At 56.1% G+C, this 24,176-nt stretch overlaps 1 protein-coding gene across 1 annotated transcript in view; it reads right to left on the bottom strand.

Moving 5' to 3' along the window:
* The window catches only part of ERI3 (ERI1 exoribonuclease family member 3), a 317,503-nt gene extending 293,593 nt beyond the window's left edge, over positions 1-23,910 (bottom strand). Inside the window, 4 exon segments of the mRNA XM_069735844.1 lie at positions 12,441-12,705; positions 12,707-12,725; positions 23,759-23,886; positions 23,888-23,910. Coding sequence (XP_069591945.1) covers positions 12,441-12,705; positions 12,707-12,725; positions 23,759-23,886; positions 23,888-23,910 — 435 coding nt within the window.
* Between the last annotated feature and the right edge of the window lie 266 nt (positions 23,911-24,176).

Genomic DNA, 24,176 nt, shown 5'->3' with positions numbered 1-24,176 from the left:
GTAATAATCACCTTCCTATGGCGCACTACGGCCATATAACTTGTAGCGTTTTCTTCTTCCTGCCGTGCAGAGGGGGGCACAGCATCCGATCCATCTCCACCCTCTGGTGCACAGCGAGGGTCTTGCACGTATCTGTCAGGCAGGATTTACGGCTCTGTGCTCAGACCCCATTAGTAAATTCAGATCTCACATTACTCGTGGCTTTATAATACGGCGACATATTGTGGTGCACCGGGCAGGAGATTTATCTAGGAGGTTCTGCATCAGACGTGCCATGGACACTACAAGCCTCTCCTGCGTCGCCGCCGCGCTCGTCCTTCCCTGCAGTCGGGTCAAGTGCTGAACTTGTTATTGAGTTTCTTTAGATCAGAGCAGAAAGGTTGAGAGATGGAAGCGACTGATGAGAATGCAGCGGACGGGATTAAATGTTACAGAACTGTCCTTTAATGGACTAATATGATTGTGTTTGATTTATCTTCTCGGAGATTGAGGATAAATTTCTGCTCCAATTATCTCTGTGTAAAGAGTGGATGTGAGTTCTGTGCAGAGCCTGGCGTCTCCCAGGACGTGGCGACACAGAGCGAAGGCTCCCAGGACGTGGCGGCACAGAGCGGCGTCTCCCAGGACATGGCGGCACAGAGCGGCGTCTCCCAGGACGCGGCGGCACAGAGTGACATCTCCCAGGATGTGGCGGTACAAAGTGGCGGCTCGGAGTGGTGGCTCTCAGGACGTGACAGCACAGAGTGGCGTCTCCCAGGACGTGGCGATACAAAGTGGCATCTCCCAGGACGTTGTGGCACAGAGGGGCGTTTCCCAGGACGTGGAGCACAGAGCGGCGGCTCGGAGTGGCGTCTCCCAGGACGTGACGCCTCCCAGGACGTGGCGGCACAGAGTGGCGTCTCCCAGGACGTGGCGTCTCCCAGGACGTGGCGGCAGAGTGGCGTCTCCCAGGACGTGGCGGCACAGAGTGGCGTCTCCCAGGACGTGGCGGCACAGAGTGGCGTCTCCCAGGACGTGGCGGCACAGAGTGGAGTCTCCCAGGACGTGGCAGCACAGAGTGGCGTCTCCCAGGACGTGGCGGCACAAAGTGGCGTCTCCCAGGATGTGGCGGCACAGAGTGGCGTCTCCCAGGACGTGGCGGCACAGAGTGGCGTCTCCCAGGACGTGGCGGCACAGAGTGGCATCTCCCAGGACGTGGCGGCACAGAGTGGCGTCTCTCAGGAAGTGGCGTCTCCCAGGACGTGGTGGCACAGAGTGGCATCTCCCAGAACGTGGCGGCAGAGTGGCGTCTCCCAGGATGTGGCGGCACAGAGCGGCATGTCCCAGGGACATGGCGGCAGAGTGGCATCTCCCAGGACGTGGAGGCAGAGTGGCGTCTCTCAGGATGTGGCGGCACAGAGGGGCGTTTCCCAGGACGTGGCGCACAGAGCGGCGGCTTGGAGTGGCGTCTCCCAGGACGTGGCGTCTCCCAGGACGTGGCATCTCCCAGGACGTGGTGGCACAGAGTGGCGTCTCCCAGGACGTGGCGGCACAGAGTGGCGTCTCCCAGGACGTGGCGGCACAGAGTGGCGTCTCCCAGGACGTGGCGGCACAGAATGGCGTCTCCCAGGACGTGGCGTCTCCCAGGACGTGGCGTCTCCCAGGACGTGGCGTCTCCCAGGACGTGGCGTCTCCCAGGACGTGGCGGCAGAGTGGCATGTCCCAGGGACGTGGCGGCACAGAGTGGCATCTCCCAGGACGTGGCGGCACAGAGTGGCGTCTCCCAGGATGTGGCGTCTCCCAGGACGTGGTGGCACAGAGTGGCATGTCCAAGGGACGTGGCGGCACAGAGTGGCGTCTCCCAGGATGTGGCGGCACAGAGTGGCGTCTCCCAGGACGTGGCGGCACAGAGTGGCGTCTCCCAGGACGTGGCGGCACAGAGTGGCGTCTCCCAGGACGTGGCGGCACAGAGTGGCGTCTCCCAGGACGTGGCGGCACAGAGTGGCGTCTCCCAGGACGTGGCGGCACAGAGTGGCGTCTCCCAGGACGTGGAGGCACAGAGTGGCGTCTCCCAGGACGTGGAGGCACAGAGTGGCGTCTCCCAGGACGTGGAGGCACAGAGTGGCGTCTCCCAGGACGTGGAGGCACAGAGTGGCGTCTCCCAGGACGTGGAGGCACAAAGTGGCGTCTCCCAGGACGTGGAGGCACAAAGTGGCGTCTCCCAGGACGTGGAGGCACAAAGTGGCGTCTCCCAGGACGTGGCGGCACAGAGTAGCATGTCCCAGGGACGTGGCGGCACAGAGTGGCATCTCCCAGGACTTGGCGACACAGAGTGGCGTCTCCCAGGATGTGGCGGCACAGAGTGGCGTCTCCCAGGATGTGGCGTCTCCCAGGACGTGGTGGCACAGAGTGGCGTCTCCCAGGACGTGGCGGCACAGATTGGCATGTCCAAGGGACGTGGCGGCACAGAGTGGCGTCTCCCAGGACGTGGCGGCACAGAGTGGCGTCTCCCAGGACGTGGAGGCACAGAGTGGCGTCTCCCAGGACGTGGAGGCACAGAGTGGCGTCTCCCAGGACGTGGAGGCACAGAGTGGCGTCTCCCAGGACGTGGAGGCACAGAGTGGCGTCTCCCAGGACGTGGAGGCACAGAGTGGCGTCTCCCAGGACGTGGAGGCACAGAGTGGCGTCTCCCAGGACGTGGAGGCAAAGAGTGGCGTCTCCCAGGACGTGGAGGCACAGAGTGGCGTCTCCCAGGACGTGGAGGCACAGAGTGGCGTCTCCCAGGATGTGGCGTCTCCCAGGACATGGTGGCACAGAGTGGCGTCTCCCAGGACGTGGCGGCAGAGTGGCATGTCCCAGGGACGTGGTGGCACAGAGTGGCATCTCCCAAGACGTGGGGGCACAGAGTGGCGTCTCTCAGGACGTGGTGGCACAGAGTGGCATCTCCCAAGATGTGGGGGCACAGAGTGGCGTCTCCCAGGATGTGGCGGCACAGAGTGGCATCTCCCAAGACGTGGGGGCACAGAGTGGCGTCTCCCAGGATGTGGCGGCACAGAGTGGCACTTCCCAGGACGTGGCGGCATAGAGTGGCGTCTCCCAGGATGTGGCGTCTCCCAGGACGTGGTGTCTCCCAGGACGTGGTGGCACAGAGTGGCGTCTCCCAGGACGTGGCGGCACAGAGTGGCATCTCCCAGGATGTAGCGGCACAGAGTGGCGTCGCCCAGGACGTGGCAGCACAGAGTGGCGTCTCCCAGGACATGGCGGCAGAGTGGTGTTTCCCAGGACGTGGCCGCATAGAGTGGTGCCTCCCAGGACGTGGTGGAAGAGTGGAGTCTCCCAGGACGTGGCGGCACAAAGTGGCGTCTCCCAGGATGTGGCGGCGCAGAGTGGCATCTTCCAGGACGTGGCGACACAGAGTGGAATCTTCCTGGACATGGCGGCACAGAGTGGTGTTTCCCAGGATGTGGCGGCATAGAGTGGTGCCTCCCTGGACGTGGTGGAAGAGTGGTCTCCCAGGATGTGGCGGCACAAAGTGGCGTCTCCCAGGACATGGCGGCACAGAGTGGCATCTTCCAGGATGTGGCGGCGCAGAGTGGCATCTTCCAGGACATGGCAGCGCAGAGTGGCGTCTCCCAGGACGTGGCGACACAGAGTGGCATCTTCTAGGACGTGGCGACACAGAGTGGCGCTTCCCAAGGCATGGCAGCACAGAGTGGTAGCTCGGAGTGGCGGCTTCCAGGAAGTGACTGCACAGAATGGCATTTCCCAGGACGTGGCGGCACAGAGTGGCGTCTCTCAGCACGTGGCAGCACAGAGTGGCGTCTCTCAGGACGTGGCGGCACAGAGTGGAGTCTCCCAGGACGTGGCGGCACAGAGTGGCGTCTCCCAGGACGTGGCAGCACAGAGTGGCGTCTCCCAGGACGTGGAGGCACAGAGTGGCGTCTCCCAGGACGTGGAGGCACAGAGTGGCATCTCCCAGGATGTAGCGGCACAGAGTGGCGTCGCCCAGGACGTGGCAGCACAGAGTGGCGTCTCCCAGGACATGGCGGCAGAGTGGTGTTTCCCAGGACGTGGCCGCATAGAGTGGTGTTTCCCAGGACGTGGCGGCACAAAGTGGCGTCTCCCAGGACATGGCGGCACAGAGTGGCATCTTCCAGGATGTGGCGGCGCACAGTGGCATCTTCCAGGACATGGCAGCGCAGAGTGGCGTCTCCCAGGACGTGGCGACACAGAGTGGCATCTTCTAGGACGTGGCGACACAGAGTGGCGCTTCCCAAGGCATGGCAGCACAGAGTGGTAGCTCGGAGTGGCGGCTTCCAGGAAGTGACTGCACAGAATGGCATTTCCCAGGACGTGGCGGCACAGAGTGGCGTCTCTCAGCACGTGGCGGCACAGAGTGGCGTCTCTCAGGACGTGGCGGCACAGAGTGGAGTCTCCCAGGACGTGGCGGCACAGAGTGGCGTCTCCCAGGACGTGGCAGCACAGAGTGGCGTCTCCCAGGACGTGGAGGCACAGAGTGGCGTCTCCCAGGACGTGGAGGCACAGAGTGGCTTCTCCCAGGACGTGGAGGCACAGAGTGGCGTCTCCCAGGACGTGGAGGCACAGAGTGGCATTTCCCAGGACGTGGAGGCACAGAGTGGTGGCTCGCAGTGGCGGCTCCCAGGAGATGACTGCACAGAGTGGGGTTTCCCAGGACGTGGCGGCACAGAGTGGCGTCTCTCAGGACGTGAAGGCACAGAGTGGCGTCTCCCAGGACGTGAAGGCACAGAGTGGCGTCTCCCAGGACGTGAAGGCACAGAGTGGCATTTCCCAGGACGTGGTGGCACAGAGTGGTGTCTCTCAGCACGTGGCGGCACAGAGTGGCGTCTCCCAGGACGTGGCGGCACAGAGTGGCGTCTCCCAGGACGTGGCGGCACAGAGTGGCTGTGAGGAAAATGTATGTCACGATAATGTAAAAACCATAGCTGAGGGATGTTTGCACTTCTGACTATGGTTCCAAAAGCATGGCAGCTGTAAAACCCCCCTCTCTCTCTACCCCCCCCCCACCCCTCCCCCCAAGAATACAACAAACTAGCCCTATGGCAGACACTGGGTAACCTGAAGCTTGTGTGTGAGCAGGGTATGGCTTTAAACTGCAAGTGACCAATCCTGCAAAGCCACCTGTGGTCCCTCCCTTCTCAGTCAGGAATTTCTTTGTCTCCAGGGTCTGAAAACGTAAAGATCTCTGACCTCAATGAATATCATTAACCAGCCCTTTAGTGATGTCCTGAGGCTGGAGTATATAATCCCCACACTTAACCAAGCCTGCAGTCTGAGTTTCTTTGCCTGAGGACTGGAGCTGTACTATGCATTGGGACATTTGGGAGCTCTGCCTGCAGCATGGTTTTGCCTGACATGAACTGAGAACATGTAAGTGTTGATTTTCTCATTTAATCTCTTTATTTTATAATTATCTTGTACATATTTCAATTGTCTCTTTTGTAACATCTTTATATGCCTTTTTACAAACACTGCCTTCTTTCGGAGTAAAATATATAAATTACTAGTTTTCGTTCTTCCTGCTCTAAAATGTACCCCAAGTCTTCTGAAGGGAATTACGCTACTGTTTTGGGTTAGCTTCGGACCCGTTTAATCGGAGCTGGTGGCAGAATATCATGTGGGGGGCCTTTGGGTGTCGTTGTAGCGACGGCGGCGTTGATAATTATTGTTCCTGCCTGAGTGGGAGTAGTTTATCGCGTCGCTGCAGCGTGCCCAATAGCCAGTACATAGCAGGCAGCCTGTCTGGCGACTAATTACCCAGGGTGCAGTACCTAGTCTGACCTAAGGGTGAGGGAGGCGCCGAAGAGCTGCAAGTTTCAAGTGGAACTGTAAAGCGGGATATACATAAATCCCTGCAGTTCGTGGTATACTGAAGAGCAGTGGGATACCTAGAATAAGCCCCTGCTGTAGACTAAGAGGTCAATAGCCTTGTGTGTGTGTTTTTTCATCACATTGTAGCAGTGGAGGGATAACTAAGATAAGCCCCCTGCACATGTGATAGCCGTCTGTTGGCCTAAAGTCACTCCTATCCGTGACGTAGGGGTGACGGTCACGGTGTGAATCGTGAGTGGCGTCTCTCAGGACATGGCGGCACAGAGTGGCGTCTCCCAGGACGTGGCGGCACAGAGTGGCGTCTCCCAGGACGTGGCGGCACAAAGTGGTGACTCGCAGTGGCGGCTCCCAGAAGATGACTGCACAGAGTCACTGTGTACATACATTACTGATCCTGAGTCACATCCTGTATTATACTTCAGAGCTGCAATCACTATTCTGCTGGTGCAATGTTGCAAAGACTGGTCCAAAATCTCTCCAGAATGATGTGCGAGACAGTCACACAACAATCCACTGCTTCTCTTTGTTGCTGGAATCTGTGGCTCTATGAGCTGCTGACCCTACGGACTGCTGAATCTATGAACAGTCAAGCCTACAAGCTGCTGAGCCTAGGAAAAGTCGAGCCTACAAGCCACCGAACGTATGAGCCGCTGAGCCTACGAGCCGCTGAACCTATGAACAGTGGAGCCTACAGGCCACCAAGCGTATGAGCCCCCGAAACTACGAGCCGCTGAACCTATGGACAGTGGAGCCGACAAGCCGCCGAACGTACAAGCAGCTGAGCCTACGAGCTGCTGAGCCTACGAGCTGCTGAGCCTACGAGCTGCTGAGCCTACGAGCTGCTGAGCCTACAAGCTGGTGAGCCTACAAGCTGGTGAGCCTACAAGCTGGTGAGCCTATGAACAGTCGAGCCTACGAGCCTGACCTAATGACCGCTGACTCGCCAGATCGCAACCTGAGCACAAAGCAAAGACTGGAGACACAAAACCAGAGACAGTAATGAGTAAGGAAAGCATCACAGGAGCTACCGCCCTCAGCACAGGCTGCAGCCCATCATCATCCAGATAGTTATAGGGATGGCGGATGGTACGACTACTTCTGCGCGTCTGACAAAAATGGAAGTTACTAAATGGTTAATGTAAAAATTAAGTAATTGTCCCGGAATTAGAGCGAGACGTCCCCGGTCACGTGTCCCATCCACTGGAGACAGACAATGCTCCTGAGCCCCACACATATACAGAGCAGATGTAGAGATGGGGCAGGAGCGGAGGCAGGAGATGGGGCAGGAGCGGAGGCAGGGGCGGAGGCAGGAGCGGAGGCCGGGGCGGAGGCAGGAGCGGAGGCCGGGGCGGAGGCAGGAGCGGAGGCCGGGGCGGAGGCAGAAGCGGAGGAGGGAGCAGGGGCAGGAGCGGAGGCCGGGGCAGAGGCAGGAGCGGAGGAAGGAGCGGGGGCAGGAGCGGAGGCCGGGGCGGAGGCTGGAGCGGAGGAAGGAGCGGGGGCAGGAGCGGAGGCCGGGGCGGAGGCAGGAGCGGAGGAAGGAGCGGGGGCAGGAGCGGAGGCTGGAGCGGAGGCAGGAGATGGGGCAGGAGCGGAGGCCGGAGCGGGTGCAGGAGATGGGGCAGGAGCGGAGGCAGGGGCGGAGGCAGGAGCGGAGGCCGGGGCGGAGCGGAGGCCGGGGCGGAGGCAGAAGCGGAGGAGGGAGCGGGGGCAGGAGCGGAGGCCGGGGCAGAGGCAGGAGCGGAGGAAGGAGCGGGGGCAGGAGCGGAGGCCGGGGCGGAGGCAGGAGCGGAGGAAGGAGCGGGGGCAGGAGCGGAGGCTGGACCGGAGGCCGGGGCGGAGGCCAGAGCGGGGGCAGGAGATGGGGCAGGAGCGGAGGCAGGAGATGGGGCAGGAGCGGAGGCCGGAGCGGGTGCAGGAGATGGGGCAGGAGCGGAGGCAGGAGATGGGGCCGGAGCGGAGGCAGGAGATGGGGCCGGAGCGGAGGCAGGAGAGGGGGCCGGAGCGGGTGCAGGAGATGGGGCAGGAGCGGAGGCAGGAGCGGAGGCAGGAGATGAGGCAGGAGCGGAGGCAGGAGATGGGGCAGGAGTGGAGGGCAGGAGATGGGGCCGGAGCGGGTGCAGGAGATGGGGCAGGAGCAGAGGCAGGAGATGGGGCAGGAGCAGGGGCAGGAGCAGAGGCAGGAGCAGAGGCCGCGGCGGAGGCAGGAGCGGGGGCAGGAGCGGAGGCAGGAGGTGGGGCAGGAGATGGGGCAGGAGCGGGGGCAGGAGATGGGGCAGGAGATGGGGCAGGAGCGGAGGCCGGAGCGGAGGCAGGAGATGGGGCAGGAGCAGAGGCAGGAGCAGAGGCAGGAAATGGGGCACGAGCAGAGGCAGGAGATGGGGCAGGAGCAGAGGCATGAGATGGGGCAGGAGAGGGGGCAGGAGCGGAGGCAGGAGAGGGGGCCGGAGCGGAGGCAGGAGAGGGGGCCGGAGCGGAGGCAGGAGATGGGGCAGGAGCGGAGGCAGGAGATGGGGCAGGTGCGGAGGCCGGGGCGGGGGCAGGAGCGGAAGGCGGGCGTGCGGTGAACAGCCGCCATTGTGCCTACGGACAGGACGGCTGACAGATCTCCTTAGATAAAAGCCCGTGTGCTCGGCCCGGACTCGCTCCTTTATCTTTTTGTGATTTACACCACAGGCAGCGTCTCCTCAATAATTTATGGCCGGTTAAATTTATTGCAGATCTCCGGCCGCTGAGAAATTCAAATTGCCAAATAATTAGATTTTAGGGCAAAGCTTATAAATTATCCGTCGATTTGTCCGGCCTTGTTTGTCAGCCGCCTTGTGCTGCGGGTCATGTGTGGCATTTGGCTCCGCACGTTCCAATGGCTGATGAATACCGGGCGGTGGCGCAGGACGCGGCGCGGGGGATACAGGGAATTTTCTAACATTTTGTTGCAAGGTTGTTTGGTGGTTTGTTTGTTTTTTGCAGGAAGAAACAATTTTAATGACAAAACCTCAGACACAAAGTTGCGGGTCGCGGGGCTTCCGACCGGCCGGAGACGACTCCAGGAGGCAGGCTCACCGTCTTCAGTCCAATGCAGAGAATGGGAGGCGTTATCTTCTGTACTCACCTCCAGAACTGTAATGTACCGGTGACCGGGAGGAGAGCAGCAGATTCCGCTCCCACCGTCTCCAGATCTCACCTCAGATGTCGGAGTGAAATCTCAGCCGAATACATGTGAGATCTGCCCGGCCGCACTGGATCACATTGGCCCGAGTGCAGTCTCTCCTTGTATCAGATTCTACGCGGCCGATTTATGAGCTCGTGTGACGACCCATTGTACAGTCACACTTCTCCCGTCTGTTCCTGAGCCTCCAGGATTGTGTTTGTGCACCAGGAGGACCAGGATGAACAGTTCTAGTTTCCTCTGTCAGGATCGTTCCGGCCGCAGCCTCGGCTCATTCTCCACGATTAATATCAGTGTTAAACTGGATTATCCCAAGCTCAATTACGGTGTAATGAAAAAGCAGCTTTATAACAGACTTTGCATACGTTTGCTAATTATTTTCACAACCTCTGCTTGCTGACCTGCTCACACAGTAGGTTTCTTACAAGCCCAGATAATCCTCTGGAAGCTGTCTGCATTTCAGTCTGACACATTCTACCTGTACTGACACATTGCAACGAACTATGAGGACAGAGATTTCCACTGCTCCTGTAATTACCTGACAGCGGATTTTCTGCACTGATACACTGCAACGAACTATGAGGACAGAGATTTCCACTGCTCCTGTAATTACCTGACAGCGGATTTTCTGCACTGATACAATGTAACAAACTACGAGGACAGAGATTTCCGCTGCTCCTGTAATTACCCCACAGCGGATTTTCTGCACTGATACAATGTAACAAACTACGAGGACAGAGATTTCCGCTGCTCCTGTAATTACCCCACAGCGGATTTTCTGCACTGATACAATGTAGCAAACTACGAGGACAGAGATTTCCACTGCTCCTGTAATTACCCCACAGCGGATTTTCTGCACTGATACAATGTAACAAACTACGAGGACAGAGATTTCCGCTGCTCCTGTAATTACCCCACAGCGGATTTTCTGCACTGATACAATGTAACAAACTACGAGGACAGAGATTTCCGCTGCTCCTGTAATTACCCCACAGCGGATTTTCTGCACTGATACAATGTAGCAAACTACGAGGACAGAGATTTCCACTGCTCCTGTAATTACCCCACAGCGGATTTTCTGCACTGATACAATGTAACAAACTACGAGGACAGAGATTTCCGCTGCTCCTGTAATTACCCCACAGCGGATTTTCTGCACTGATACAATGTAGCAAACTACAGGGACAGAGATTTCCACTGCTCCTGTAATTACCCCACAGCGGATTTTCTGCACTGATACAATGTAACGAACTACGAGGACAGAGATTTCCGCTGCTCCTGTAATTACCCCACAGCGGATTTTCTGCACTGATACAATGTAGCAAACTACGAGGACAGAGATTTCCACTGCTCCTGTAATTACCCCACAGCGGATTTTCTGCACTGATACAATGTAACAAACTACGAGGACAGAGATTTCCGCTGCTCCTGTAATTACCTGACAGCGGATTTTCTGCACTGATACAATGTAGCAAACTACGAGGACAGAGATTTCCGCTGCTCCTGTAATTACCTGACAGCGGATTTTCTGCACTGATACAATGTAACAAACTACGAGGACAGAGATTTCCGCTGCTCCTGTAATTACCTGACAGCGGATTTTCTGCACTGATACAATGTAGCAAACTACGAGGACAGAGATTTCCACTGCTCCTGTAATTACCCCACAGCGGATTTTCTGCACTGATACAATGTAACAAACTACGAGGACAGAGATTTCCACTGCTCCTGTAATTACCCCACAGCGGATTTTCTGCACTGATACAATGTAACAAACTACGGGGACAGAGATTTCCGCTGCTCCTGTAATTACCTGACAGCGGATTTTCTGCACTGATACAATGTAACAAACTACGGGGACAGAGATTTCCGCTGCTCCTGTAATTACCCCACAGCGGATTTTCTGCACTGATACAATGTAACAAACTACGGGGACAGAGATTTCCGCTGCTCCTGTAATTACCCCACAGCGGATTTTCTGCACTGATACAATGTAACAAACTACGAGGACAGATTTCCACTGCTCCTGTAATTACCTGACAGCGGATTTTCTGCACTGATACAATGTAACAAACTACGAGGACAGAGATTTCCACTGCTCCTGTAATTACCTGACAGCGGATTTTCTGCACTGATACAATGTAACAAACTACAGGGACAGATTTCCACTGCTCCTGTAATTACCTGACAGCGGATTTTCTGCACTGATACAATGTAACAAACTACAGGGACAGAGATTTCCACTGCTCCTGTAATTACCTGACAGCGGATTTTCTGCACTGATACAATGTAACAAACTACGAGGACAGATTTCCACTGCTCCTGTAATTACCTGACAGCGGATTTTCTGCACTGATACAATGTAACAAACTACGGGGGACAGAGATTTCCGCTGCTCCTGTAATTACCTGACAGCGGATTTTCTGCACTGATACAATGTAACAAACTACGAGGACAGATTTCCACTGCTCCTGTAATTACCTGACAGCGGATTTTCTGCACTGATACAATGTAACAAACTACGAGGACAGAGATTTCCACTGCTCCTGTAATTACCTGACAGCGGATTTTCTGCACTGATACACTGTAACAAACTACGGGGACAAAGATTTCCGCTGCTCCTGTAATTACCTGACAGCGGATTTTCTGCACTGATACAATGTAACAAACTACAGGGACAGAGATTTCCACTGCTCCTGTAATTACCCCACAGCGGATTTTCTGCACTGATACAATGTAACAAACTACGGGGACAGAGATTTCCGCTGCTCCTGTAATTACCTGACAGCGGATTTTCTGCACTGATACAATGTAACAAACTACAGGGACAGAGATTTCCACTGCTCCTGTAATTACCCCACAGCGGATTTTCTGCACTGATACAATGTAACAAACTACGAGGACAGAGATTTCCACTGCTCCTGTAATTACCTGACAGCGGATTTTCTGCACTGATACAATAACAAACTACGAGGACAGAGATTTCCACTGCTCCTGTAATTACCTGACAGCGGATTTTCTGCACTGATACAATGTAACAAACTACAGGGACAGAGATTTCCACTGCTCCTGTAATTACCTGACAGCGGATTTTCTGCACTGATACAATGTAACAAACTACGAGGACAGAGATTTCCGCTGCTCCTGTAATTACCTGACAGCGGATTTTCTGCACTGATACACTGTAACAAACTACGGGGACAGATTTGGGCTGCTGGAGCGTTTAGCTCAGCTCATAGAGACCTGACTGAGATACATCTGTAGCAGTCAGCTGTGAGACGTATTCGGACAGGTCTTCAGCCTCGGGAATCAGACAATTATCGTCCACATTCACTTACAGCAAGCGGAGATCTTGAAAATGGTGATGGACAGAAACAAAGAAGCACATTACAGAAGTCTTCATATTTGCATGAGATCGCTCTACCTGAGGATGGATCTGGGGTTTGTCACATGTAGCCTCAAAATCCAGCACTAGGAAGTAATGGTATCTCTGTGGGGGGAAGGAGGTCATCGCGGCCACGGACGCCCCGAACCCCTGGCAGCCCAGCTTCCTGTTGAGCATTGGGTCGGCTCCGGTGTCGGCTCGGAGGACAGAGAACGGGTCACAGGACGCGGTTCCCAGAGGCCTGGAGAGCAGCAGCGAGGGGAGTCTTTGCGGCCGGACAAGGGACGATAACTGCATTGAAACCTGCTGCATTTACATGGAAACCTGCGGACAGAAGAGACAAGAGAAAGGGTCAGAAATCAGACAGATAGGCCCCACACTTCACCGGGCCACTCGCAGGACTACAACTCCCAGACTCATTTCTTGCAACAAATCTAATTAAACGATGATTACACCTACGTCAACAATTTCACATCTGCCTAATGGAGACGGCGCTAAAAGCGATCGTATGTGCGACAGTTCTCACGGACGTGCGCCCCAGTATTGAGCAGCCAGGAGGCGTCACGGCCGGGCCCACACACTTCAGCTTCTTCATCGTTTTCATGCCATTTGCACCATTTCCGCTGTTCTGTAAATTGCTACGTTCTATGACGCCCGGAACTTCTCATAGGATTTTATAGGCTGCGTGTGACTGCGACAAAGCACGAAACGGCACGCCGGTAAAGGGCAACACTTCCCACAGAAGCAGGACTTCTCACAGCAGAGGGTTCGTTACTGCACCCATTCATTGCACTGATACATTGGAGCAAACTGTCAGCACAGGAAAGCTGTATACACCTGTAAAGCTCATAGTAATAAGCAGCAGGCACTGACGGATCAGGTTCTCATTCAGTGCAGTGCGGGACACGTACAAGACGGCGCCGATCTCAGCCCCGAAAACGCCACTGCACCAAATGGATCCATACATGAGGAGGGCACGTCTATAGTATCTGTGTATACAAGGGATCCTGCAGGACGAGCCCCTCCTCCGCGCCCGCGGGGCCACAAGTATCATCTGCTCATTAACACGTCCCGACAGGGTCTGCGGAGGAGATGAAGACCACCCAATTAAGGCTCAAGGGCCAAATGCTTAAAATGTCACAGTCTTAACTGCGGTAATCTGATCAAAAATGAAGAAAGATTAAATGAGAAATCATCTGCAGGGGAAGAAGACGAGGACGGTGATGAAGAGGACGATGAGGAGGGACCCCCAACATATGCAATGAAGGAGTCGCCTTATCGCGGCTGACAGCGGGGGGCTCCAGGCAAAGTCACCCATCTCCGAGATAAACCCCTGGATGACCGGCGTCCTGTATGGCGGAGCGTCTCCTCACAACATCTGCAGAGCTTATAGGGTGCATGTGACCCCGAGACGTAGGACTCCACACCCATTTACTGAGGACACCCCGACTTCTGGGGGACATTCAGAACTCAAGCCGGCCCAATAGTAACGTGCGGGTCTCCTACATCAGTGCTGAGCGATTATTAATGGCCCGTAATCCACCCAAACAGCTCTGCCTGTGTCAGTCATCACTGCAGACTTGGAACTTTGTCCCTGAATCAGGGGGATCAGGATGAGCAGAGCTCGTAATAAAGGCTTCAGAGTTTATTATAGGAGGCCATACTCCTAGAACTCTGCGGCTTCCACAGAGCAGCACATTAACCTGACGGACACCCAGAAGTACCGAGTACACGGACGCCGCTCAGGTCCTGGCCAATCACAAGGCAGCGTCCAGCCGCGGGGACGAGTCCCCGAATAAATGTGGAGGCCTCCAAGTCATGACACAATCACACAAAACCTAGAAGTGACAACCTGCGGCAGATGTAGAAGACTCACCACTACTCATCCCAGGCAACATCAATGGCCTGACGCCGCCACCATCACCGAGACACAGGGGCGGATGCATTACGGCATTTCGCCTATTTTTTGTCTAGTTTTTCCTCTTTTTGTTCCTTTTTCTGTCGTTTTTACTTTGAAGTTAATTTTCTGCGGCCGATTCAGACTTTGCAACAGTGTATAAAGCTGAAAACTGCGCACAAGTGTCCCGGCCGCCGCAGAGCGATTCTTCACAACACCAGAAGTGGCTGCGCAAATGTTCAGAGCTGCGTGCAACAAAGTAACAGAACATGCGACTCCTCTCACGTGGCACAAAATAAAGGAAAAAAAGAGAAAAACAACAACTTCCTCGAGTTTACACAAAATGCATAAACCAGTCTGTGCCATTTTGAAGAATCTGGAGCAAAAACAGCAAGAATACGACAAGAAAAAAAAGCGACAGAAAAAAAAAAAACAGCAAATGCTGGATGGGGCCCTAAGAGTTAACCGAGATACACACGACACCATTCTCTCAGCACTACTCCTATTATCCGTGGAGAACTACAGCAGATCACCACTCATCCTCCACCACCGTCCTGCTATTACATAGGTGTCTCTATAGTCGAATATTCACTACTCCAGGGACCATATCTCTCACTATCCGGAGGACATGATTGCCATCACACAGATCCTTCCACCTGTGACTCTATAAATACACGAGCAGTCAACATGAAACCCGACGCGGTGCAACGTGACCGGGGCGAAGCTGCCGAGGAGCAAACAATAAAAATGCAGCACACCCCCAAACACCACGTGACCCCAGACATCAGCATCGGCACAGGAAGCCACGTCCTAGCAGTGATGCCAGCTGCAGTACCAGATGCAGCCACAGGAGTGAGGGTCGCGCTGTGCAGGTCACACTACACCCCAAATACACACCACGTGGTCAGAGAAAAGCCCTCCAGCCTATTAGAATGGGGACCCATTCCCATCGTCCCGTCACCTCCCTCCGCAGGAACCATCACACTGCAAATCCCACTGTCTCCAACAAACGAGACCTCGAAGCCCCAGAGCGCGGCCCTCCGACGCCGCGGCGTCACAAGAATGGGGTCCTGTAGCGTCAGATTCAGCTACCATCACTATTACCCCTCCTTGTATCTTCCAGGATTAGTAACATTTACAAACTTTCTGCTGTTTGTAATAAACTAAGGAAACAAGAAGAAAGGAAATATCTGAGCACAACAAATAGAAGAGGTTTCTCCAAATTCACCACAAAATGTCACCTTTACCGACGCCTGGTAAACGCGACTCCAGGACACCCTCCCACCACTTTCATGATCAGTGTAGATGTCGCCGAACCCCCGCCGTGCTCCACCGTAGACACTGCCGAACCCCCGCCGTGCTCCACCGTAGACACTGCCGAACCCCCGCCGTGCTCCACCGTAGACACTGCCGAACCCCCGCCGTGCTCCACCGTAGACACTGCCGAACCCCCGCCGTGCTCCACCGTAGACACTGCCGAACCCCCGCCGTGCTCCACCGTAGACACTGCCGAACCCCCGCCGTGCTCCACCGTAGACACTGCCGAACCCCCGCCGTGCTCCACCGTAGACACTGCCGAACCCCCGCCGTGCTCCACCGTAGACACTGCCGAACCCCCGCCGTGCTCCACCGTAGACACTGCCGAACCCCCGCCGTGCTCCACCGTAGACACTGCCGAACCCCCGCCGTGCTCCACCGTAGACACTGCCGAACCCCCGCCGTGCTCCACCGTAGACACTGCCGAACCCCCGCCGTGCTCCACCGTAGACACTGCCGAACCCCCGCCGTGCTCCACCGTAGACACTGCCGAACCCCCGCCGTGCTCCACCGTAGACACTGCCGAACCCCCGCCGTGCTCCACCGTAGACACTGCCGAACCCCCGCCGTGCTCCACCGTAGACACTGCCGAACCCCCGCCGTGCTCCACTGTAGACGTCAGAACCCCCGCCATGCTCCACTGTAGACACTGCCGAACCCCGCCATGCTCCACTGTAGACACTGCCGAACCTCTGCCATGCTCCACTGTAGACGTCAGAACCCCTGCCGTGCTCCACTGTAGACACTGACGAACCCCCGCCGTGCTCCACTGTAGACACTGACGAACCCCCACCGTGCTCCACTGTAGACGTCAGAACCCCCACCTCGCTCCACTGTAGACGTCAGAACCCCGTCTCGCTCCACTGTAGACGGCAGAGCCCCCGCCACGCTCCACTGTAGACGGCAGAGCCCCCGCCACGCTCCACTGTAGACGGCAGAGCCCCCGCCACGCTCCACTGTAGACGGCAGAGCCCCCGCCACGCTCCACTGTAGACGGCAGAGCCCCCGCCACGCTCCACTGTAGACGGCAGAGCCCCCGCCACGCTCCACTGTAGACGGCAGAGCCCCCGCCACGCTCCACTGTAGACGGCAGAGCCCCCGCCACGCTCCACTGTAGACGGCAGAGCCCCCGCCACGCTCCACTGTAGACGGCAGAGCCCCCGCCACGCTCCACTGTAGACGGCAGAGCCCCCGCCACGCTCCACTGTAGACGGCAGAGCCCCCGCCACGCTCCACTGTAGACGGCAGAGCCCCCGCCACGCTCCACTGTAGACGGCAGAGCCCCCGCCACGCTCCACTGTAGACGGCAGAGCCCCCGCCACGCTCCACTGTAGACGGCAGAGCCCCCGCCACGCTCCACTGTAGACGGCAGAGCCCCCGCCACGCTCCACTGTAGACGGCAGAGCCCCCGCCACGCTCCACTGCAGACGGCAGAGCCCCCGCCACGCTCCACTGCAGACGGCAGAGCCCCCGCCACGATCCACTGCAGACGGCAGAGCCCCCGCCACGCTCCACTGCAGACGGCAGAGCCCCCGCCACGCTCCACTGCAGACGGCAGAGCCCCCGCCACGCTCCACTGCAGACGGCAGAGCCCCCGCCACGCTCCACTGCAGACGGCAGAGCCCCCGCCACGCTCCACTGTAGACGGCAGAGCCCCCGCCACGCTCCACTGTAGACGGCAGAGCCCCCGCCACGCTCCACTGTAGACGGCAGAGCCCCCGCCACGCTCCACTGTAGACGGCAGAGCCCCCGCCACGCTCCACTGTAGACGGCAGAGCCCCCGCCACGCTCCACTGTAGACGGCAGAGCCCCCGCCACGCTCCACTGTAGACGGCAGAGCCCCCGCCACGCTCCACTGTAGACGGCAGAGCCCCCGCCACGCTCCACTGTAGACGGCAGAGCCCCCGCCACGCTCCACTGTAGACGGCAGAGCCCCCGCCACGCTCCACTGTAGACGGCAGAGCCCCCGCCACGCTCCACTGTAGACGGCAGAGCCCCCGCCACGCTCCACTGTATCAGAGCCCCAGCCTCGCTTCACTGTAGATGCCAGAGCCCCCACCATGCTCCACTGTATACGTCGCCGACCCCCACCTCGCTACACTGTATCAGGACCCCCACCTCACTCCACTGTATCAGAGCCCCCGCCACGCTCCACTGTAGAAGTCAGAGCCCCCCGCCACGCTCCACTGTATACATCGCCAACCCCCGCCTCGCTCCACTGTATCAGAGCCCCCGCCTCGCTCCACTGTAGACGTCAGAGCCCCTGCCACGCTCCACTGTAGACGTCAGAGCCCCCGCCACGCTCCACTGTAGACGTCAGAGCCCCCGCCACGCTCCACTGTAGACGTCAGAGCCCCCGCCACGCTCCACTGTAGACGTCGCCGAGCCCCCGCTTCGCTCCACTGTATTATCAGAGTCCCCGTCGTGCTCCAATGTAAACATCACCGATCCCCCACCGTGCTCCACTGTAGACATCAGAGTCCCCGTCGTGCTCCACTGTAGGTAGGGTGCTCTTTTCAGCAGATGCTTCATGCCTCCACTATACATACTGCTGATTCAAAGGCACAAAAAGTTCAGAATTTGTATCCTTGCTCCACAGAACAAATTACCAGAAATGTCCTGGATATTTCTAGGATTTTGGACATTTTGGAAGCAACTTTTCCTTAACTTTTTAGATATCAGGCAAAGAGACGGTCAGCTTTTTTTTACATAACTTACTTTACAATCTGAAACCTCAGTGTCCTCGGCCACGAGGTGTCCTGCAGTCTCTGGAGGGTTTTTGACTTCCTGCCCTTAGGAATCTGGTGGCGGCCGGTGACAGCTCCCTCTGCCTCGTGCAGGTAGTGCAGTCGGAGCCCCTACAAGACCCCTTCTTCCAGCTATAGCTCTAGGAGCAGGCACTGCCGCTGCCCCCTTGTTTGCAATCTCGCCTATTAACATTTTGGATGACTTGTGCGACTGATTTATTTCTAATCAAACATCACAGTCAAATTGCCCCAGAAAAACCCACCGATGACTTTTCATCACAGGTTGAAGTCCCCTGAAGAGACTAAATTGTAAAGTGGAAAGTTAAAGGGAGTCTGTCCCCCATGTAACTATTACTATGAGCTCACAGGTTCTAGATGGCGGAGAATCCCTGTGCTTCTCATACAGGAGACCCTGCTTCCGAGAAACCATCTCATCACTGTAGGTAAAGTAGATCTTCCATGATAAGGAGGACGCTGCCCAGAAAACAACACCACCCCCAAAGTTTATTATACATGAGCGGGGCGCCAGTGCGATGTGTGCTGGATACCAGCGCCTCCAGTGTGATGTGTGCCGGATACCAGTGTCTCCAGTGTGATGTGTGCCGGATACCAGTGTCTCCAGTGTGATGTGTGCCGGATACCAGTGTCTCCAGTGTGATGTGTGCTGGTTACCAGCGTCTCCAGTGTGATGTGTGCTGGTTACCAGTGTCTCCAGTGTGATGTGTGCGGGATACCAGCGTCTCCAGTGTGATGTGTGCTGGTTACCAGCGTCTCCAGTGTGATGTGTGCTGGTTACCAGCGTCTCCAGTGTGATGTGTGCTGGTTACCAGCGTCTCCAGTGTGATGTGTGCTGGTTACCAGTGTCTCCAGTGTGATGTGTGCTGGTTACCAGTGTCTCCAGTGTGATGTGTGCTGGTTACCAGTGTCTCCAGTGTGATGTGTGCTGGTTACCAGTGTCTCCAGTGTGATGTGTGCTGGTTACCAGTGTCTCCAGTGTGATCTGTGCTGGATACCAGTGTGATGTGTGCTGGTTACCAGTGTTTCCAGTGGGATGGCAGCTCTACCCTCCTGATCTCACTGCAGAGCTGTGTGTGATTATAACTGACATCTGCAGCCTCCAGCTCACAGGCACGGTGTAATACTGTAACACTACAGCAGCGCTGAGAGAGAAGCAAATATGCATTTGAAAAAAGAGAAAGCTAATTTTTCCAGCTCTGTGTTAGTTACTTGTCTCAGTGGTAACCGTCACTTGCAGTCACTGTGTACATACATATCCTGAGTTACATCCTGTATTATACCCCAGAGCTGCGCTCCTTATTCTGCTGGTGCAGTCACTGTGTACATACATTACAGATCCTGAGTTACCGCCTGTATTATACCCCAGAGCTGCACTCACTATTCTGCTGGTGCAGTCACTGTGTACATACATTACATTACTGATCCTGAGTTATATCCTGTATTATACTGCAGAGCTGCACTCACTATTCTGCTGGTGCAGTCACTGTGTACATACATTACTGATCCTGAGTTACATCCTGTATTATACCCCAGAGCTGCACTCACTATTCTGCTGGTGCAGTCACTGTGTACATACATTACTGATCCTGAGTTACATCCTGTATTATACTCTAGAGCTGCACTCACTATTCTGCTGGTGCAGTCACTGTGTACATACATTACTGATCCTGAGTTACATCCTGTATTATACCCCAGAGCTGCACCTGTATTATACCCTAGAGCTGCACTCACTATTCTGCTGGTGCAGTCACTGTGTATATACATTACATTACTGATCCTGAGTTACATCCTGTATTATACCCCAGAGCTGCACTCACTATTCTGCTGGTGCAGTCACTGTGTACATACATTACTGATCCTGAGTTACATCCTGTATTATACCCCAGAGCTGCACTCACTATTCTGCTGGTGCAGTCACTGTGTACATACATTACATTACTGATCCTGAGTTGCCTCCTGTATTATACTCCAGAGCTGCACTCACTATTCTGCTGGTGCAGTCACTGTGTACATACATTACTGATCCTGAGTTACATCCTGTATTATACTCCAGAGCTGCACTCACTATTCTGCTGGTGCAGTCACTGTGTACATACATTACATTACTGATCCTGAGTTACATCCTGTATTATACTCTAGAGCTGCACTCACTATTCTGCTGGTGCAGTCACTGTGTACATACATTACATTACTGATCCTGAGTTACCTCCTGTATTATACTCCAGAGCTGCACTCACTATTCTGCTGGTGCAGTCACGGTGTACATACATTACATTACTGATCCTGAGTTACATCCTGTATTATACTCCAGAGCTGCACTCACTATTCTGCTGGTGCAGTCACTGTGTACATACATTACTGATCCTGAGTTACCTCCTGTATTATACCCCAGAGCTGCACTCACTATTCTGCTGGTGAGGACTCACAGAGCACATGGGATGAAAATGAGAGAAAATTTAAGTAAAACAGGACTTCATCAACAATTAATTTCCTGCAGATCTAATGAGGCCTTAAAGGGAACCTGTCACCTCATTTTTGATCTATGAGCTAAGCCCACCGCCATCAGGGGCTTATCGCATCTGTAATGCTGTAGATAAGCCCCCGATGTATCCTGAAAGATGAGAAAGAGAGGTTAGATTATACTCACCCAGGGGTGGTCCCGTCCGAGGGGCGTCGCGGTCCGGGGCCTCCCATCTTCTTAGGATGACGTCCTCTTCTTGTCTTCACACTGCGGCTCCGGCGCATGCGTACTGATCTGTCGTGTTGAGAGCAGAGCAAAGTACTGCAGTGCGCAGGCGCCGGGAAAGGTCAGAGAGGCCCAGCACCTCAACAGGACAGATCAGTACGCCTGCGCTGGAGCCGCAACATGAAGACAAGAAGAGGACGTCATCGTAAGAAGATGGGAGGCCCCGGACCGCGACGCCCCTCGGACAGGACCACCCCTGGGTGAGTATAAGCTAACCTCTTTTTCTCATCTTTCAGGATACATCGGCGGCTTATCTACAGCATTACAGATGCGATAAGCCCCTGATGGCGGTAGTCTTAGCTCATAGCTCAAAAATGAGGTGACAGGTTCCCTTTAAGAGATAAAAAGGAAATGCCGGGAAGCAGGACCCTATGATAATGGGCCCCTGAGGGGCAGCACAGTGCAGGGTGCTCAGTGGGGCCCTTGGAATGAGAAATGTTGAGAATTAGTAAGTTACATTTAGTTAAATGTATACAGGGCACCTTTTGCCGCAGGGTGCAGTATGGGGGGCCCTCAGCTGCACAGTGCCATATAAGGGGGGCCCTCAACCACACAGTGCCATATGGGGGGCCCTCAACCACACAGCACCATATGGGGGCCCTCAACCACACCACTATATGGGAGCCCTCAACCACACCACTATATGGGGGGCCCCTCAACCGCACAGCGCCATATGGGGGGCCCTCAACCACACAGCACCATATGGGGGCCCTCAACCACACAGCACCATATGGGGGGCCCTCAACCACACCACTATATGGGAGCCCTCAACCGCACAGCGCCATATGGGGGGCCCTCAACCACACCACTATATGGGGGGCCCCTCAACCACACAGCACCATATGGGGGGCCCTCAACCACACAGCGCCATATGGGGGGCCCCTCAACCGCACAGCGCCATATGGGGGGCCTTCAACCGCACAGCGCCATATGGGAGCCCTCAACCACACAGCACCATATGGGGGGGGTCCTCACAAGCACAGCACCATATGGGGGATCCTCACAAGCACAGCACCATATGGGGGTCCTCACAAGCACAGCACCATATGGGGGTCCTCACAAGCACAGCACCATATGGGGGTCCTCACAAGCACAGCACCATATGGGGGTCCTCACAAGCACAGCACCATATGGGGGTCCTCACAAGCACAGCACCATATGGGGGTCCTCACAAGCACAGCACTATATGGGGGTCCTCACAAGCACAGCGCTATATGGGGGTCCTCACAAGCACAGCGCTATATGGGGGTCCTCACAAGCACAGCGCTATATGGGGGTCCTCACAAGCACAGCGCTATATGGGGGTCCTCACAAGCACAGCACTATATGGGGGTCCTCACAAGCACAGCGCTATATGGGGGTCCTCACAAGCACAGCGCTATATGGGGGTCCTCACAAGCACAGCACTATATGGGGGTCCTCACAAGCACAGCACTATATGGGGGTCCTCACAAGCACAGCACTATATGGGGGTCCTCACAAGCACAGCACTATATGGGGGTCCTCACAAGCACAGCGCTATATGGGGGTCCTCACAAGCACAGCGCCATATGGGGGTCCTCACAAGCACAGCGCTATATGGGGGGTCCTCACAAGTACAGCACTATATGGGGGTCCTCACAAGCACAGCGCTATATGGGGGTCCTCACAAGCACAGCACTATATGGGGGTCCTCACAAGCACAGCACTATATGGGGGTCCTCACAAGCACAGCACTATATGGGGGTCCTCACAAGCACAGCACTATATGGGGGTCCTCACAAGCACAGCACTATATGGGGGGTCCTCACAAGCACAGCGCTATATGGGGGTCCTCACAAGCACAGCGCTATATGGGGGTCCTCACAAGCACAGCGCTATATGGGGGTCCTCACAAGCACAGCACTATATGGGGGTCCTCACAAGCACAGCACTATATGGGGGTCCTCACAAGCACAGCGCTATATGGGGGTCCTCACAAGCACAGCACTATATGGGGGTCCTCACAAGCACAGCACTATATGGGGGTCCTCACAAGCACAGCACTATATGGGGGTCCTCACAAGCACAGCACTATATGGGGGGTCCTCACAAGCACAGCGCTATATGGGGGTCCTCACAAGCACAGCGCCATATGGGGGTCCTCACAAGCACAGCGCTATATGGGGGGTCCTCACAAGTACAGCACTACATGGGGGTCCTCACAAGCACAGCACTATATGGGGGTCCTCACAAGCACAGCACTATATGGGGGTCCTCACAAGCACAGCACTATATGGGGGTCCTCACAAGCACAGCACCATATGGGGGAGGGGGCTCCGCAGGGAGTAGCGGTATACCGGGCCTGCACGCCGGTAGACGCTGCCGTGGGGCCCCTGCACAGTACACGGATACATACAGAGCCTCTTAGTTCCAGTGATGTACTGAGGCCCCTGTGAGTCCTGGAAAGCACCAAAGGGCCCCACAGATGTACAGGAGGCGCTGGGGCCCCTCATTCCTAAGCCCAAGCCAGCCACTACGAGAGGCCTATGCGGCCCCCGGAGCTCCGAGCCCCCGTGCAGCCGCCCCCGAGCCCCTGCCCCTCGGAGCCGGCCACAGACAGGTCCCGGCCGCGGGTGAGCGCCCCCTCCGCACACAACACCCGGACACTCACCTCTCACTCTCCCCCTGACTATGGAGACGGCCGTGACGAGCAGACACCGCCGGCCAATCAGCGACTCCGCCGCCGGCTCCAGCAGCCAATCAGCGCTCAGTAAGGCGGAGCTTCGGCGCAGACCCCTCTACTCCTCTCCTGCATGGAATCATGTGGGAATGTCAGAGCAACATGGCGCCGCCCCGCTGCATGCCGGGAGATGTAGTCCCCTCCCACATGGCCTGTGTCATTGCTCCACCAGGAGAGGCCGGAGAGTAACGGCGCCCGGTACCGTACACGAGGGAGGCTCCTGCCCGCAACACCAAAGCCAGGACATCACAGACTGCACAAAGCAGTCCTATGTAACACCACAGATAACACAGTGATAACTCTCTGAGTACAGATAATGTAGTAGATGTCACCTGCAGTCCTATGTAAC

The sequence above is a fragment of the Ranitomeya imitator genome, chromosome 8 (genome assembly GCF_032444005.1).
Source record: "Ranitomeya imitator isolate aRanImi1 chromosome 8, aRanImi1.pri, whole genome shotgun sequence".
Taxonomy (NCBI): Eukaryota; Metazoa; Chordata; class Amphibia; order Anura; family Dendrobatidae; genus Ranitomeya; species Ranitomeya imitator.
The sequence above is the reverse complement of the archived record's forward strand: the minus strand, read 5'-3'. Positions and strand labels throughout refer to the sequence as shown.